The 14,337-nt window shown below is 57.9% G+C and overlaps 1 protein-coding gene across 1 annotated transcript; it reads right to left on the bottom strand.

Annotated features, from left to right (window-relative positions):
• Window positions 1–854: 854 nt before the first annotated feature.
• On the bottom strand, window positions 855–14,110 carry ATP4A (ATPase H+/K+ transporting subunit alpha). Its single transcript, XM_037729823.1, has 22 exons — window positions 14,099–14,110; window positions 13,928–14,008; window positions 13,690–13,836; window positions 12,880–13,083; window positions 11,099–11,212; window positions 10,632–10,884; window positions 10,094–10,362; window positions 9,301–9,499; window positions 8,878–8,987; window positions 8,663–8,797; window positions 8,070–8,262; window positions 7,362–7,537; window positions 6,133–6,269; window positions 5,895–6,045; window positions 5,620–5,788; window positions 5,377–5,531; window positions 4,430–4,553; window positions 3,852–3,997; window positions 2,264–2,397; window positions 1,827–1,928; window positions 1,651–1,742; window positions 855–1,454 (listed from the first exon to the last, which is right to left on the bottom strand). Exons 1-22 carry the CDS (start codon window positions 14,108–14,110, stop codon window positions 1,426–1,428), a joined length of 3,132 nt encoding a protein of 1,043 aa, XP_037585751.1. The 3' UTR covers window positions 855–1,425.
• Window positions 14,111–14,337: the final 227 nt, after the last annotated feature.

Genomic DNA, 14,337 nt, shown 5'->3' with positions numbered 1-14,337 from the left:
GGTGATCAGTATTTATTTACCAGCAGGGGGCGCTGTGGGGCGACAGCAGATAAGGGAGGAGCAAGGAGTTCCCGGATAACAGGAGTTTGGGGTTTGTAAGCCCCAGGGCTCACTATGTTTCCAAGGGAGAAGGGACCACACTGATGGGACAGTGGGACTATCAGATTTGGTCAGTGCATGGGTACAGGTTTGGGGGAAGATGCAGAGGCCAGTGTAGGTCACCTCGGATACTGGTCTCACTGCAGAGATATCTGAAGCCACAGGGGGCTGAGGGGCTGTGATCACAAGGAAGGAGAAGCCCAGGCCCTATCCAGAGAAAGCCGTAAGAAAGAGAAAGAGGCTGGACGCGGTGGCTCATGCCTGTAATCCCAGCACTTTGGGAGGCTGAGATGGGTGGATCACAAGGTCAGGAGTTCAAGACCAGACTGGCCAACATGGTGAAACACCATCTCTAAAAAAAAAAAAAAAAAAAAAGAAAAGAAAAGAAAGGAAGAGAGGTGAACAAAGGGGACTGGGAAAGGAGCGGTAGAGGTGGGAGGTGGGGGGATGGGGAGGAAGGTGTCTCCAGCAGTCAGAGGGGTTAACCTTTCAGGTGAAGTGTGTGAAGAGGGGACCTCAAGGAGTTGGTCATGAACTGGCCACTGCTGGGACAGAGGAGCAAGCAGGTAGGCTCAGAGGGGAGACACCTGTGGGGGGTGGGGGATGCTTGATGTGCAAATGACTTGGGCCCCTTGTGTCCGGGAGCCCCCAGGAGGGAGAATAGAGAAAGCCCAGAGGTGGTAGGGGTGCCTGTGGTCATGGCCCAGCGTGCCTTTAGATGCCGTGACCCTGGGCAAAGAAATAGGAATCATTTCCCCCAAGGCAGGTTTATTGAGCACCTACTATGTGCCAGGCTGTGTTCTAGGCACTGGAGGTACAGCCCTGAATAAACAGCCCCCATGTGTAGGACTGTGGGAGATCACAGTCACTAACAGGAGGCGCTGAGGACACTGCCTGGCACTGGATACCGCACAGTCAGCATGAGCTGGTTTTATTACCGTCTCAGGACACAAGCGTGTCTTTAACGAAGGGCCCCTGGGCAGCCCTCCTGCCTGGACTGGAGTCCTAAGGACAGAAACCCTCCAGGAGTGGCCAGCTGTACTCCCTGTCAGAGCCCCAGCACCACCGCAGGTGGGGGCTTTCCCGAGGCCAGCTCAGAGGACTGTGCCCAGGTACTGTTGTTCCAGGAGGTGCAAACCTTGGGGATGGGGAAGGGGAGTGGGCAGGGTCCTTCCAAGGTTGGGGTGCCGTGGACTGCAGAAGCAGGTACTGGTGGGGCTGGGACTCTTAGTAGCTCAGATGTCTTGGTGGCTGTCCAGAGGGTCCCAGGAGCCCTGCCCCCACCTGCCGTGGCAGTTGCAGGGATGCTTGAAGGCAGTCGTCCCTCTAATAGTAGAGTTCCTGGTCCCACCAGCCTTGGAGAGAGGGAACAAGGAGACTCAGTGCTGGGGGTGCCACTTAGGCAGAGCCAGGGACTCGGGGGTCATGGATCAGTGGTGGTTGCTATGGAGGGTCAAGGGCTTGGAGGCCACGTGTTGAGGATCAAAGGTGGGTGCAGCTGCTCGAAACATTTCAGTGCCCTGTCCCCAGACCCCCAGTCTCCACACTCACTTCCTGGGCAACAGCGAACTCCAAGCTTCCGGATCTCGTCATAGACGAAGATGAGGATGCCGTAGGGCAGGGGGACCAGCCACCACTGGAACCTGAAGGCACATGGCAAGGTGAAGGCCATCCCAGGCCTGTGTCCTGCAGCCCCCTCCCTCTGCTCGCCGCTCACAGCCTCTCACCGAATGGGCATAAAGTTGAAGATGTTGGGCATGCCAGGGCAGTAGCACAGGAAGCAGCCGATGCAGACCTGGAACACGATGGCGATCACCAGGATCTTATTCCTGCGGGGTGGGGCGGCAGGATGGGACAGGCCGTTAGGAACTGGGAACCTGACGGAAATTAGGATACTGTGGGTCAAAGTAGGTCTGATGTCAGCAGCAGCAGGGAGGTGTTCTACACTCTGAACATGGAGTGGCTTGGGCCTCTCAGCACCACCCCTTCAGTGAAGTGTGGAGGGGCCGCGGGGGAACTATTGGTCAGTTAGAAAAGTGTTAGGGCATGTCAGCATCTGGCATCAGCACCCACTGGTGTTTGCCAGCTGTTCCAAACCATGGTCAGAATCTGATGGGAGTTGGGACCAGGGACTGGAGGGCAGGAGGGGGCCAGCCAGGGACACCTGAAGAAGCCCTGTTGGAAGGCAGAGAGGCGGCGCGTCTTGCGGATGAGCACGTCGGCAATCTGGCACACCTCGATGCTGATGAAGAACACGGTGTAGCAGGTGTACTGCTGGTACAGGCGCTGCCCGAACGTCTGCAGGCCAGGGACAAACGGAAGCAGCCTGAGTGCCTGTGGACAGCCTCTGCAGCCCCTGGGGCATAGGGTCCGGGGGCTGCGAACCCCTCAATACTCTCTGCCTTGCATCAGAGGTTCATGGGTGAGGGCAAGGAGAGAGGCAGGGGCTGCCAGGTTTACAGGACCCCAGACTTGTGGGGCCAGGAAACCTCAGCCTTGCAGAGCTTGGATGACAGGGCTGGGAAAACAGTAGGCTGGGCTGGACTGCCTCATAGTGAAAGTGGGGAGGCGCCCAATAGGAAGGGCCTGGGAAAGGGAAATTGAAATCCTGAGATGGGATTTGCAAAGTCCAGTGACTCCAGGGGCCAGGTGGATGGCAAAAATAAGTGAGGAAGGCACGGAGGGCCTTGGGGGAACAGAGGGTACATGCCCCATTTGAAGGGGGCAGCCACTATGCAGTCCATTTCTTCAACCCAGCTACTTTTTTTTTTTTTTTTTTTTTGAGATGGAGTCTCGCTCTGTCACCCAGGCTGGAGTGCAGTGGCACAACCTCAGCTCACTGCAACCTCCACATCTCAGGCTCGGGGATTCTCCTGCCTTAGCCTCCCAAGTAGCTGGAATTACAGGCATGTGCCACCATGCGTGGCAATACAACCCCTTCTAATACCAGCTAACTGCAGGGATCGCCAACTGCTCCAGGTACCCAGTGTTGCACGTGCATTAGCTCATTTAATCCTCCAGATAACCCTAGCAGGTAAATCAGTGGTGCTGGAACTTGAACATGCAAGAGAATCCCAGCAAGCGCTCCCAGAGGGCTGGGATCGGGCCTGAGAATTTTGCCTTTCAAACAGGTTCCCAGGTGATGCTGATGTGGCTGGTCTGGAAACAAACTGAAAACCACTGAGGTAGACACTGGTATTCTCTCCACTTGGCAGGTGAGAAAACAGACACAGAGAGGGAAAGCAACCTGCCCAGGGTTACACAGCTTGTGAGAAGCAGTACCAGACCGTGAGTCCAGGCAGTCTGGCTTCAATGTCTATTTTAACCATCAGTAAATGCTTAAGGGAAATATCCTGGTCTGTGTGGAACTCTGCAGATGAACTAAACACCTTTGCTAGCCAGATCTAGCCTCACTGTGCTCCAAACCTTCGTTAAAATGGGCCACATGTGCAAATACCCTGTGGGAGTGATACTAGAGGGAAAAGTAGCAGGATAGGGGCCGATTCCACCTTCGAGGTGAGCATTAGTGTCAGGGCAGGGACACCCATCTACAATTGCGATTATCAGAAGCCAGAGTTCGGAGCTGCAGTTGGTGGGAAAGGCCTTTTTCCCCAGAACTGGCAGGGAGTCTGGGTGTCCAGGATGCTTTGGCTGAACCCAGTCCCACGTGGAGGAGTGAGCGGGCCGCACACAAGGCAAGTGGCCCTGGGAAGGAGAGACCCCAGAGATGGGGTGGGCAGGGCGGGGCTCACCCACTCCTGGCCGTAGCTGTCCTGCAGGTCTTGCAGGTGGTGGTCCTCCCATTGCGGCCGCAGCCCCACGCACAGCAGTGGGAACCAGCCTTCCTGGGCCATGGCTGTGAAGTAGTCCGTGAAGCCAGCAAAGGACTGAATGGCACCTGGACAGAGGCAAGGGGACACAGGGAGACAGAGGTGGACACAGAGACAGGGACATAGGGAGACAGAGATGGACACAGAGACAAGGACCCAGGAAGAAAGGCACATGGAGAGACAGGGACGCAGGAACAGTGACAGACACAGAGCAGCAGAAACAGAAGCAGCGACAGAGAGAAAAAGACACATCCAGGACCCAAAATGACAAATAGGCCATGACTCAGAGACAGGGTCATGGAGAACAAGATCAGAGACAGCAGGGACACAGGGGGACCAGAGAGACCATCACAGACAGACAGGGACACAGAGGGCAATGGAGACCCAGGACCAAATGCAGACACTGAGGTCCAGAAACAGCCGGAGCCCAAGGCAGGGCCTGGAGCAGGAGAGCAGCCCAGCACAGAGCCCCTCAGGCTCCCCAGTCCATGGGCACCCACCAATCTGGAAGTAGGAGTAGGCAGCCAGGGGCTCGTTGACCAATCTGTCGCGCTTCGGGTTGCGTGGACGCAGGTGCATGATGTCACTCTCGGCCTTTTCGTATGCCAGGGACACAGATGGGAACTGGCCAGGAGTGGAAGGAACTGGGACTGAGGGTTTTCCTGGGCCCCTGGCCCCTCCACTCCAGGTCCCCCTTCCCCCTCTTGTGGGCAGGAACAGGACTGAGGAGGTAGGACCTGCAGGGACGGCACAGCCACACCAGCCTGGACAGCCTGGGTGTTAGCATCTTGGTGTCCATCTTCATAAAACATCTGCTTTTTGGCCAGGCACGGTGGCTCATGCCTGTAATCCCAGCACTTTGGGAGGCCGAGGAAGGAGAATCACCTGAGGTCAGGAGTTCAAGACCAGCCTGGCCAACATGGCAAAACTGCGTTTTTACTATGAGTACAAAAATTAGCCGGGCTTGATGGCGGGTGCCTGTAATCCCAGCTGCTCAGGAGGCTGAGGCAGGAGAATTGCTTGAACCCAGGAGGTGGAGCTGGCTGCCTTCGTGGCTGTATCTGTGGCTCTTTTCCATCTGTGTCTTGTGGGGTCTATCTAAGGGTGTTTATTTGTCCATGTCTGTTGAGGGTCATGTGTCTGTGATTCAAATCTGGCCAGATACCCGTTCTGTTTACATCTCTGTCTGAGTACCCGTATCTGAGTCCCTGTGTGTGCATGGGTCAGCCCGGGCCGACCTGAGTGTGTGCATGGCTGTAGATCTGTCCACGTAGGCCTGTCCACCTGCCTGCCACTCATGTGTTCTGCAGTGGCTGTCATTGAACACACAGGTCCTGTCTGGCACTCTGTGCCCAAGAGTGCCTGTGGCAGTCTCTGTCCCTCCTGTCCATCCGCGAGCAAGTGTCTGTGGACACCTGTGGGTGGGGGCCCTGGGCTGTGGACTCACGATGTCAGTGCAGAGTTCGATGAAGAGGATGGTGATGCACCCGAGGGGCAGGGGCACGCTGACGGTGATGTAGATGAGGTAGGGCGTCAGCTCCGGGATGTTCTTGGTCAATGTGTAGGCGATGGACTTCTTCAGGTTGTCGAAGATCAGTCGGCCTGTGGGGTAGGGAGGGCACCTCAGCCTCCTCACAGCCCTCTCTATCCTGTGCCCACACTCCTGCCCCCTCCTTGGCCTGGCACGGACCCTGCTCCACGCCTGTCACAATTGAGGCGAAGTTGTCATCCAGCAGGATCATGTCGGCTGCATTTTTGGCAGCATCCGAGCCAGCGATGCCCATGGCTACTCCGATGTCTGCCTTCTTCAGGGCTGGGGAGTCATTCACACCATCCCCCGTGACGGCCACAATGGCACCCTGCAGGCAGTGGGTGCAGGTGGGTGAGCAGGTGGTCAGTGAGAGGTCGGCCCAGGACCAGCCCTGCCTGTCTGCCCACCTGCCCGCCCTCATCGGCAGGGCTTACCAGCCGCTGGCAGCTCTCCACGATTACCAGCTTCTGCTGGGGGCTGGTGCGTGCAAACACCATCTCAGGGTGGGTGCGCAGGGCCTCAACCAGCTCCGACGGGTCCATGTCCTTCAGCTGCATGCCATTGATCACGCAGGCACGGGCGTCCCTGGGGAGGAGATGGAAGGACCTTGCTGGGACCTCAGTCTGTGCCATGTGTGGGGAGAACCACAGGGAGGCCTGGGGGGGGGCTTACTTGCGATTAACCTGGTCCACGGGCACACGGAGGCGGGCAGCGATGTCCTCCACTGTCTCGCTGCCTTCCGAGATGATGCCCACACTGGCTGCAATGGCCTTGGCAGTGATGGGGTGGTCACCTGTCACCATGATCACCTGTAGGGGGAATCAGCAGATCCCTGACCCCTTCAGATCAGCCCCATCTCCCTGTCCTCCCTGGGAGACATCTGCTGATACACATGTTCATTTATTTGACCAAGTGTGACCACCTGCTACACGCCTGGGATATAGTGGAGACAAAAGAGATGAAAATCCCTGTCCTTGAGGAGCTAGCATTCCAGTGGCGGTGACAAAAAATAATGAATTATATAGTATGTTAGAAGGTAGAAAACACATATTAAGCTTGGTGGAGGCAATAGTGACTCTATTTTAAGTGTGCCCAGGGAAGGGCTCATTGAGAAGGTGACATCTGAGCAGATACTTGAAAGAGGTGAGAGAATTGGCCATATGGAAAGCTGGGGGAAGAGTGCTCCTGGCAGAGGGAACAGCAGGTGCAAAGGCCCAGAGTTGAGGACAGGCCTGAACTGTTGGAGGAACAGCAGGGAGGACAGCATGACCACAGAGGAGTGAACAAGGAAACAGGGCTAAGGAACAAACTTAGAAAGGCCCAGATCTAACAAGGCCTTAGAGACAGAGTAAGGGCTTGGGCATTGCCTGCCTGGCCATGACTTCCCCACCTTTGTTTTGAGTTTGGGGAGCCGCTCCTCTCCCCTAGACCATCAGTTGCAGTGAGGTCCCTGGCTAAGACTGGGCAAGTAAGCCCAGACCTGGCCAATCAAGTTGTTCCATCTTCCAGCCACAGTGACTGGCTTAGAGATGAATGAGTGACCCAATCTGGCACTAGTGCAAAAGATAATATTTTTTGGTGAGGTGGCTAAACAGGTGGGAGTTAAGTTCAAGCTGCTAGAGCAGGGGTGTGTGTGTCCGCAAGTGGAGGGAGTGCTTGCAAATAAAGCCAGCAGAGAGAACAGCAGAGCTGAGACATGGAGAAAGACAAATTCCTAATGACACTGAGCTCCTGGATCCAGCTATACCTGAAGCTTAATTCCCCAGAGTTTTTCAGTATCATAAACCAACGTATTTTGGTTCAAGCCACTTTCAGGTGGGTTTGTCATGGGGTTCCTCATCCACAAATGCTGCTGCCATCCTCTGTCCTCACCCCACCTGTTCCTCCCCACAGTGGCATACCCGGATGCCTGCTGTGCGACACTTGAGCACAGCATCGGGGACGGTGGCCCGGGGTGGGTCAATCATGGATACAAGTCCAGCAAAGCAGAGGCCACTAGATGGGAAGTTCATAGCCTCCACGTCAAAGGCATAGCCAGGCGGGTAGTCCTTCTCATTCAGGTAGAGCTGGCAGAAACCTGGTCGGAAACAGGGAAGTCAGGGAGGAGCCCTAGGCAGACCCTTCCTTAGCAGGGCCAGGAAATGAGTAAAATAACCAGGCCCTTTGCGCCAAATACCTATGGATACCTGACCCTGTGCTGACCCCTTCACTTGCATTGTCTGAATCTACCCTCACAACCACCCTGTGAGGCCCATCCTCATCCTACAGATGAGGAAACTGAGGCTCAGAGAGGGGACATTTCTTACCAGAGGTCACACAGCAAGTAAAAGACCCAGAATTAGACCACGGATCTGCTTTCTAGGGTACAGGCAGGGAAATTTAAGGTTTCGGGACAAAAATTGGGAGACGTCAGGATAAGGATGAAAAGTCCAGGTGAGGACAGACAGGGTTCGGGACTGGTACAGGGAAAGTCAGGGGTGAGGCTGTGGACTGCGACAGATCACCCGGCAGCCAGTGATGAGGACCGTAAGGGCTGTGCGGGGAGGGGTGGCAAAGTGCGCTAGCTCCTCCTCGCACCTGGAGCCTCCTGCCCTGCCCAGGGGTCTCACCGAGCACGCGTTCGCCCAGGCCTCCCAGGCTGAGGTAGGCTGTCTGGAAGGCCTCACGCCACTGCTCATCCAGAGGCAGCTCCTGGCCCTTGATGAGGATGGAGCTGCAGCGCTCCAGCACGCGCTCGGGGGCGCCCTTCATCACCAGCAAGTGTCGCGGGTCCCGCGGGTCCTCCAGCGTGTGGATGGACAGCTATGGGAGTGGAGGGGCGATGCTGTGGGCGGGGGCAGAGGCGGGGCCGAGAGCGCGGTGTTGGGGCCTGAGAGCTGCGGGGACGGGTGAAGGTGGAAGATGGAGACCTTGTAGGGTGGGTACTAGATACAGGGTGAGCGTTAAGGCAGGACTAGGCACAGATGTGGGGTCTGGGGCAGGATTTGGAGAGCGAGACGCTCCCCATGCAGAGTCTTGCCCAGAGACTGTGGGCGGGGCTGGGTGGTGGGCGGGGCCGTAGGCAAAGCGGGAGATGAGGTTGGGGTTTGGCTGCGGAAAGGAGACTGGGGGTACCTGATATGGGTGGGGCCTGGGGCGGGGCCCGAGGTGGGCGGGGCCCGAGGTGGGCGGGACCAGGCCGTGGACGGGGCCGGCTGCGCACCTGGAACTTGTTGGTGGAGTTGAAGGGGATCTCGCAGACTTTTGGGAAGCGGTCGCGGTAGCCCATGGCGTTGCCCAGCGTCAGCTCTGAGAACTTCAGCAGCGCCGTCTCCGACGCGTCTCCGATCACGATGCGCTGGGAGAGGGGGCCGGTGTCAGGGGCGAACCCGGCTGCACCAGGCTCCCGGTATTCCCTGGAGGTCCCGCGGCTCTCACCTTGGGCACGGGCACTGCGTCCTGGCCGGACTTGAAGGCGGCGCGGTTGCACAGGGTGAGCACCCGGCACAGCGCCCGCCACGTCTCCGAGGACTGGTCAAACGTCTGCCCTGCAGACCAGGCGTCCAGGCTGGGTACCGCACCGCAGCTCTCCCGGACCAGAACCAAGACCCCACCTCCTAGGCTCAAGTCTGGGGACCCTTCCCCAGACCTAGGTGGGATTGGGGTACACCCAACCCTGAGGGACCCAACCCCTGGATGAGCCTTCCCTCTAGACCCAGTAGCGAGTCTCCTTTGAGACCTCGAGCCGAGTCGCGCCCCCATCATACAAAGCCCTCCCTACCTCCCCAGCCCCCTTCAGATCTCCACCATCCACCATCCACCAGATCCTGCCCTGGCGCCTGTGCCCTCCCTTCCCCACACCTGACTGGTCTTCCGTGGTGTCAGCTGTGTGGATGTGGTTGTCAAACCACAGATGGGACACAGTCATGCGGTTCTGAGTGAGCGTCCCTGTCTTGTCCGAGCAGATCACTGAGGTGGAGCCCAATGTCTCCACCGCCTCCAGGTTCTTGACCACGCAGTTCTTACTGGCCAGGCGCTTGGCTGTCAGGGAGAGGCAGACCTGGGGAAGGGGTGAGCACCATAGATTGGGGACCACCCTTGCTTCCAGCCCTCTTCCCAGCCTCACAGCACCGGGAAGGCTTTACCCTAGCTGCGGGGCTGCGTGTGCAACTTGCTTCTGCAAAAAGCAGGTGTTTTCTTGCCCCCAGCTTTTGTTCGGCCTGTGCTTTGTTTGGGACTCCTTCCCCAGTCTGCCCAGATACTGTGTCCTAGCCGAGGTGCTGAAAATTCTCATCACACAACCAAAATGAGAAAAGGAACCTTCCCCGTGACTCCTTCATGGCTAGTCTGGGGCTGGGTGCTGATTGTGGAAGGCTGGGTGACATGCTGGCTGCCCGCACAGGACCTCAGCCTCCTCTGGTCAAGGACCCTGCCAGCCTCAGCATCTCTGCGCCCTCGATGTGAGGCACAGGACATGGCCCAGGGTCGCCTCAGGAAGCACTTGCTCAATGGGTGGTTGATGGGAAGATGGGAGGGTTGACAGGAGTGGAGTGGATGGATGGACAGGCAGGGACATGATGGGGAAGCATGGAGGAAAGAGCAGATGGCTTGGCAGTCCCCTCAGCTCCCTGCGCCCCTGCCTGCCCCCACTCACTGTGACAGTGGCCAGCAGCCCCTCAGGCACGTAGGCCACCACGATGGCCATGAAGAAGACCATCGCCCGCAGGAAGGTGTAGCCAATGCACATGGCCACGATAAAAAATGTGGCACCAAAGAGTATGGCCAGGCCTGCGATGATGTCCACAAAATGCTCAATCTCGATAGCAATGGGTGTCTTCTCGTTTTCCACCCCCGACGCCAGCGACGCGATGCGCCCAATGATGGTGCGGTCACCCGTGTTCACCACCAGGCCCTGCGCTGTGCCTGCAGGGGCGAAAGGGTATCTCAGGGATGAGGGGGGCAGTGGGGTGTGCGCTGCTCTGTGAGCTGAGGGAGAACCAGTCACCACCAGCAGAGGGTGTGACCTGGGGAGAGGGTAACGACAGTGGGAGACAGAGAGACAGCGTATCCTGGGGAGGTGGCAGTCATGCGGGGGAAGGCAACGAAGCAGAAGCTCCCTGTTCTAGAAGGTAGCAGGAGAGGGGCCAGTGGAGGCAGTGGTTACTGGGCAGGCAGGCGGGGGCATCACAGACCCTCAAGGCACATGGTGGAGAAGAAGGCGATGTTGCGGGTCTCCAGGGGGCTCTCGTGTGTGCACTCGGGTGAGCGGGTCTGCGGCTCAGACTCCCCCGTCAGTGAGGAGTTGTCCACCTTGCAGCCCTGGGCCGCCAGGATGCGGATGTCAGCGGGCACTCTGTCCCCGCCTTTCATCTCCACCAGGTCACCCACCACCAGCTGGTCAGCATTGATCTGGAACTTGTCTCCATCTCGGATGACAGTGGCTTGCTGCGGGGCAAGAGTTTAGGTAGATGGGGGGGTGGGGGAGGTGGGAGTTGCTGCATGTGGGGAGGTAGAGGGTGGGGAGAATTGGGGACCCATGAGGAGAGATGGAGGCCACAGATGGGGGGCAGGTTGGGCCTGATGGGAGGAGGCTGCAGGAGCCTCCTGGAGAGGTTAGGGGTCTCTGGGATCTGGAGTGGCTGGGTGCTGAGGAACCCACCTGTGGCACAAGGTTCTTGAAGCTGGCGATGATGTTGGTGCTCTTGAATTCCTGGTAGTAGCCAAAGCAGCCGGTGACAACAACTACAGCGATGAGAGCAATTGCCAGGTACAGCTGGGGACAGGGACAGGGCTGGGGTTAGTCGGAGAGGCTGGAAGCTGCCTGCCTGAGACCGCCCCCCCCGCTCCCTGGTGCCCTGGTGTTCTTGGGGTCACCTCCACGGTTTTCCCCACCTACTAGGAAACTCCATGCACCATTCCCTGTGGCCTGTGGCCCCCTCTCCATGTCCCTCATACCCCACACTCGCCTGCCCTGTCTTCTCAGTGTCTTGTGTTCCTGTGTATATTTCACATCCTCTGGCCCTTGCTGGAATAGATGCTGGAAATAGATGCTCAGTGCCGCAAAGAAAAATTAGCACTGAGACAAAGGATCGTGAGTGCCCTTCCTGCAGTCCAGGAAGTAAAAACTGCATTGCTGAGAGATCCTTTGTCTCAGTGCTAATTTTTCTTTGCAGCACCGAGCATCTATTTCCAGCATCTATTTCCAACACCCTGAATCCTCAGTCTTCCAAGTCCCCATATCTGTGACTTGTGCCCCAAGTCACTGTGTGCCTTGGTCTGACACATTCCCTTCTCCTGTGTCCCCAAGCCTTGCATTCCCCATGTCCACTGTCCCACACCTCCTGCTGTCCCCATGGCCTGTATTCCCTGTGTCTCCAGTTTCACATCCTGGGTTTTCCATAATCTGCGGCCACCCTCTGTGTCCCCTCGTCCCTGCGTCCTCACATCCCCGTCCCTGTATGTGCCGCAGACCTTGTGCGTCATGGTCTCTGTCCTCTGGAGCCGTGGCCCCCATGTTCCAGCTCCCCGATCACTGTGTTCTGTTTCTCCCATGTCTGCGTATCTCTGAGTCCCCATCCTGTGTCCGGTGGCTGTGGCTTTTCGAGCCTCTGTCCGATGTCATGTGTCCCTGAGTACCCATGTCCCTTGCCCTGACCTCTGCCATGTGTCCAGTGTCCATGGCCCTGCGTCTCCATTTCCTCTCTGTCTCTGTGCTTCTATGTCTCATGTTTTGTGTCTCTCCATGTGCTATGTCTGGAGGCTTGTGTCCCTGCCCTGGTTTCCCGTGTCTGAGTCCTAGGGTCCCCTGTTCCCCACACCCCAGTCTGTCCTGTGTCTGCGTGTCCTGTTTCCCAAGTCTCATCTCTCTCTCTCTCTTTTTTTTTTTTTTTTTTTGAGGCAGAGTCTTGCTGTGCTGCCCAGGCTAGTATGCAGTGGCATGGTCTTGCCTCACTGCAACCTCCACCTCCTGGGTTCAAATGATTCTCCTGCCTCAGCCTCCCGAGTAGCGGTGCCCGCCACCATGCCTGGTTAATTTTTGCATTTTTAGTACAGATGGCATTTCACCATGTTGGCCAGGCTGGTCTCGAACTCCTGACCTAGTGATCCATCTGCCTCAGTTTCTCAAAGTGCTGGGATTACAGGCATGAGCCACCGAGCCCAGCCTCCAAGTCCCATCTCTTACGTATCACATTGCCATACTCTTTATACCCCCACCCATGTCCCCATACCCGAGACTCACCCCAGTGTCCCTGAGTCCTGTGTCCTTGTGTCGGCCCCATCCATATCCCAATGTCCTCCACCCCCCATGACTCCTGTCTTGAGACTGCCTTTCGTGTTTCTGTATCGCCATTCTCTGCCCCTCTTATCCTGAGTCCCATGCTCAGTGTCCTCCATCCCCAGGTCCCCATGTCCCGAGGCTGTCCCTGCATCACTACTCACGTTGTCATCGGTGGTGAGGTCCCCCTCGCTGGCCTGGATGGCAAAGGCGATGAGGCAGATGGCGGCGGCCACCCACATGAGGCACTGCAGGCCCCCGGCCAGCTGCCTCGCGAACTTGATGTACTCTGGGGTGCCCCGTGGCGGCCGCAGCGCGTTGGGCCCATCCCGCAGCAGCAGCTCGGCAGCCAGGCTGGCAGACAGGCCCTGACACAGAGGGGCAGGACTAGGTGGTTCTGGGGGCTTTCCTCCACATGCACACCCTGCGGGAAGCCCCCGCCTCGGTTTCCTTTCCCCAGATCGTTCTGTCCTGCCCCTTCTCATCTCTCTTTGTCTCTTGATTCCTGCCCCTGCCCCTGCGCCATCTCTCCCTCCCTCCTTCATCTCTCCCTTTGTCTCTCTCTCCTCACTCACCTTTCTGTGTCTCTCCTGCTGCTCTCTCTGTATCTGTCTGATTTCTCTGTCTTGCTGTCTCTTTTCACCTATTCCTCTCTCCATCTCTGTGTCTAGCCCTTTCTCTCTAATGCTATCTCCCTCCCTCCCTCTCTCCTTCTCCCTCCTTCTCTCCTTCCCTCCTTCCCTCTCTCTCTCCCTCTCTCCTCTCCCTCTCTCTGTCCATTTCTCCATATCTTCCCCTCTCTCCCTCTCCCTGCCTCTCTCCATCTCCCTCTCTCCCTCTCTCATTCTCCCTCTCTCTCTCCCCCTCCCTTTCTCCCTGTCTCTCTCCCCCCTCTCTCCATCTCCCTTCTTCCATCTCCCTCTCCCTCCCTCTCTCCCCGTCTCCTCTCTGCTAGCTCCCAGTCTCCAGCTCACCTTGGTGGCACTGGTCTGGTATTTCTGTTCCAGCTCCGCCACTGACAGCTGGTGGTCGTTCTGTGTGGTGGGGTGGGGCAGGGTGCTTGCTCTGGGCTCTCCTAGCCCCCTCCCCACCCACTGCTCGGTTCCCAGCCCACCCCCCAGCTGCCGCCCCTCCCCAGCAGGAGCTCACAATCTCCATCTCCTTCTTCATGTTCTCCAGCTTCTCCTTCCTCTTGCCACCCCCGCCGCCCGCCTTCTTCTTCTTGCTCATCTTGGCGGCCATGTCCCCTCCGGGGCCAGGGCCCAGCTCCACCGAGTAGAGCTCATAGTTCTCCTGGGGATGGATGGCATAGAGGGAGGGAGGCCTCAAATCCCACTGGAACCCCTGTCCCCACCGCACCCCAGACCCCTGAGCCCCACTCACGGCCTTCCCCATGGTGCGCGGTGCCTGCACTCTCACACGACAGAGCCTGGGCCTGGACCAGCCCTGATATACCTGAGGAGGGCGGGGGGTGGAGCGGAACTGCCCGACGACAGCTGATTACAGGGCTCCTCAGGGTGACCTCCAGGCCTGGGTGCCTGAGGCATTCCCTCCTGGGCTGCAGCCCCCCCCGAGGCCAGATCGCCCCATGTCAACCTGCTTGATATCAGGGAGGCCCTGGG

This window comes from Cebus imitator, unplaced genomic scaffold (assembly GCF_001604975.1).
Source record: "Cebus imitator isolate Cc_AM_T3 unplaced genomic scaffold, Cebus_imitator-1.0 Scaffold318, whole genome shotgun sequence".
Classification (NCBI taxonomy): Eukaryota; Metazoa; Chordata; class Mammalia; order Primates; family Cebidae; genus Cebus; species Cebus imitator.
Note: the sequence above shows the minus strand (reverse complement) of the source record. Positions and strands in the feature narration are given on the sequence as shown.

Coding starts and splice junctions, on each gene's coding strand:
- ATP4A (XM_037729823.1), bottom strand. Junction 13,837..13,927: donor AGATGAGCAAGAAGAAGAAG/GCGGGCGGCGGG, acceptor GAGGGGCGGCAG/CTGGGGGGTGGGCTGGGAAC. Junction 8,263..8,662: donor ACTCCACCAACAAGTTCCAG/GTGCGCAGCCGG, acceptor CCACTCCCATAG/CTGTCCATCCACACGCTGGA.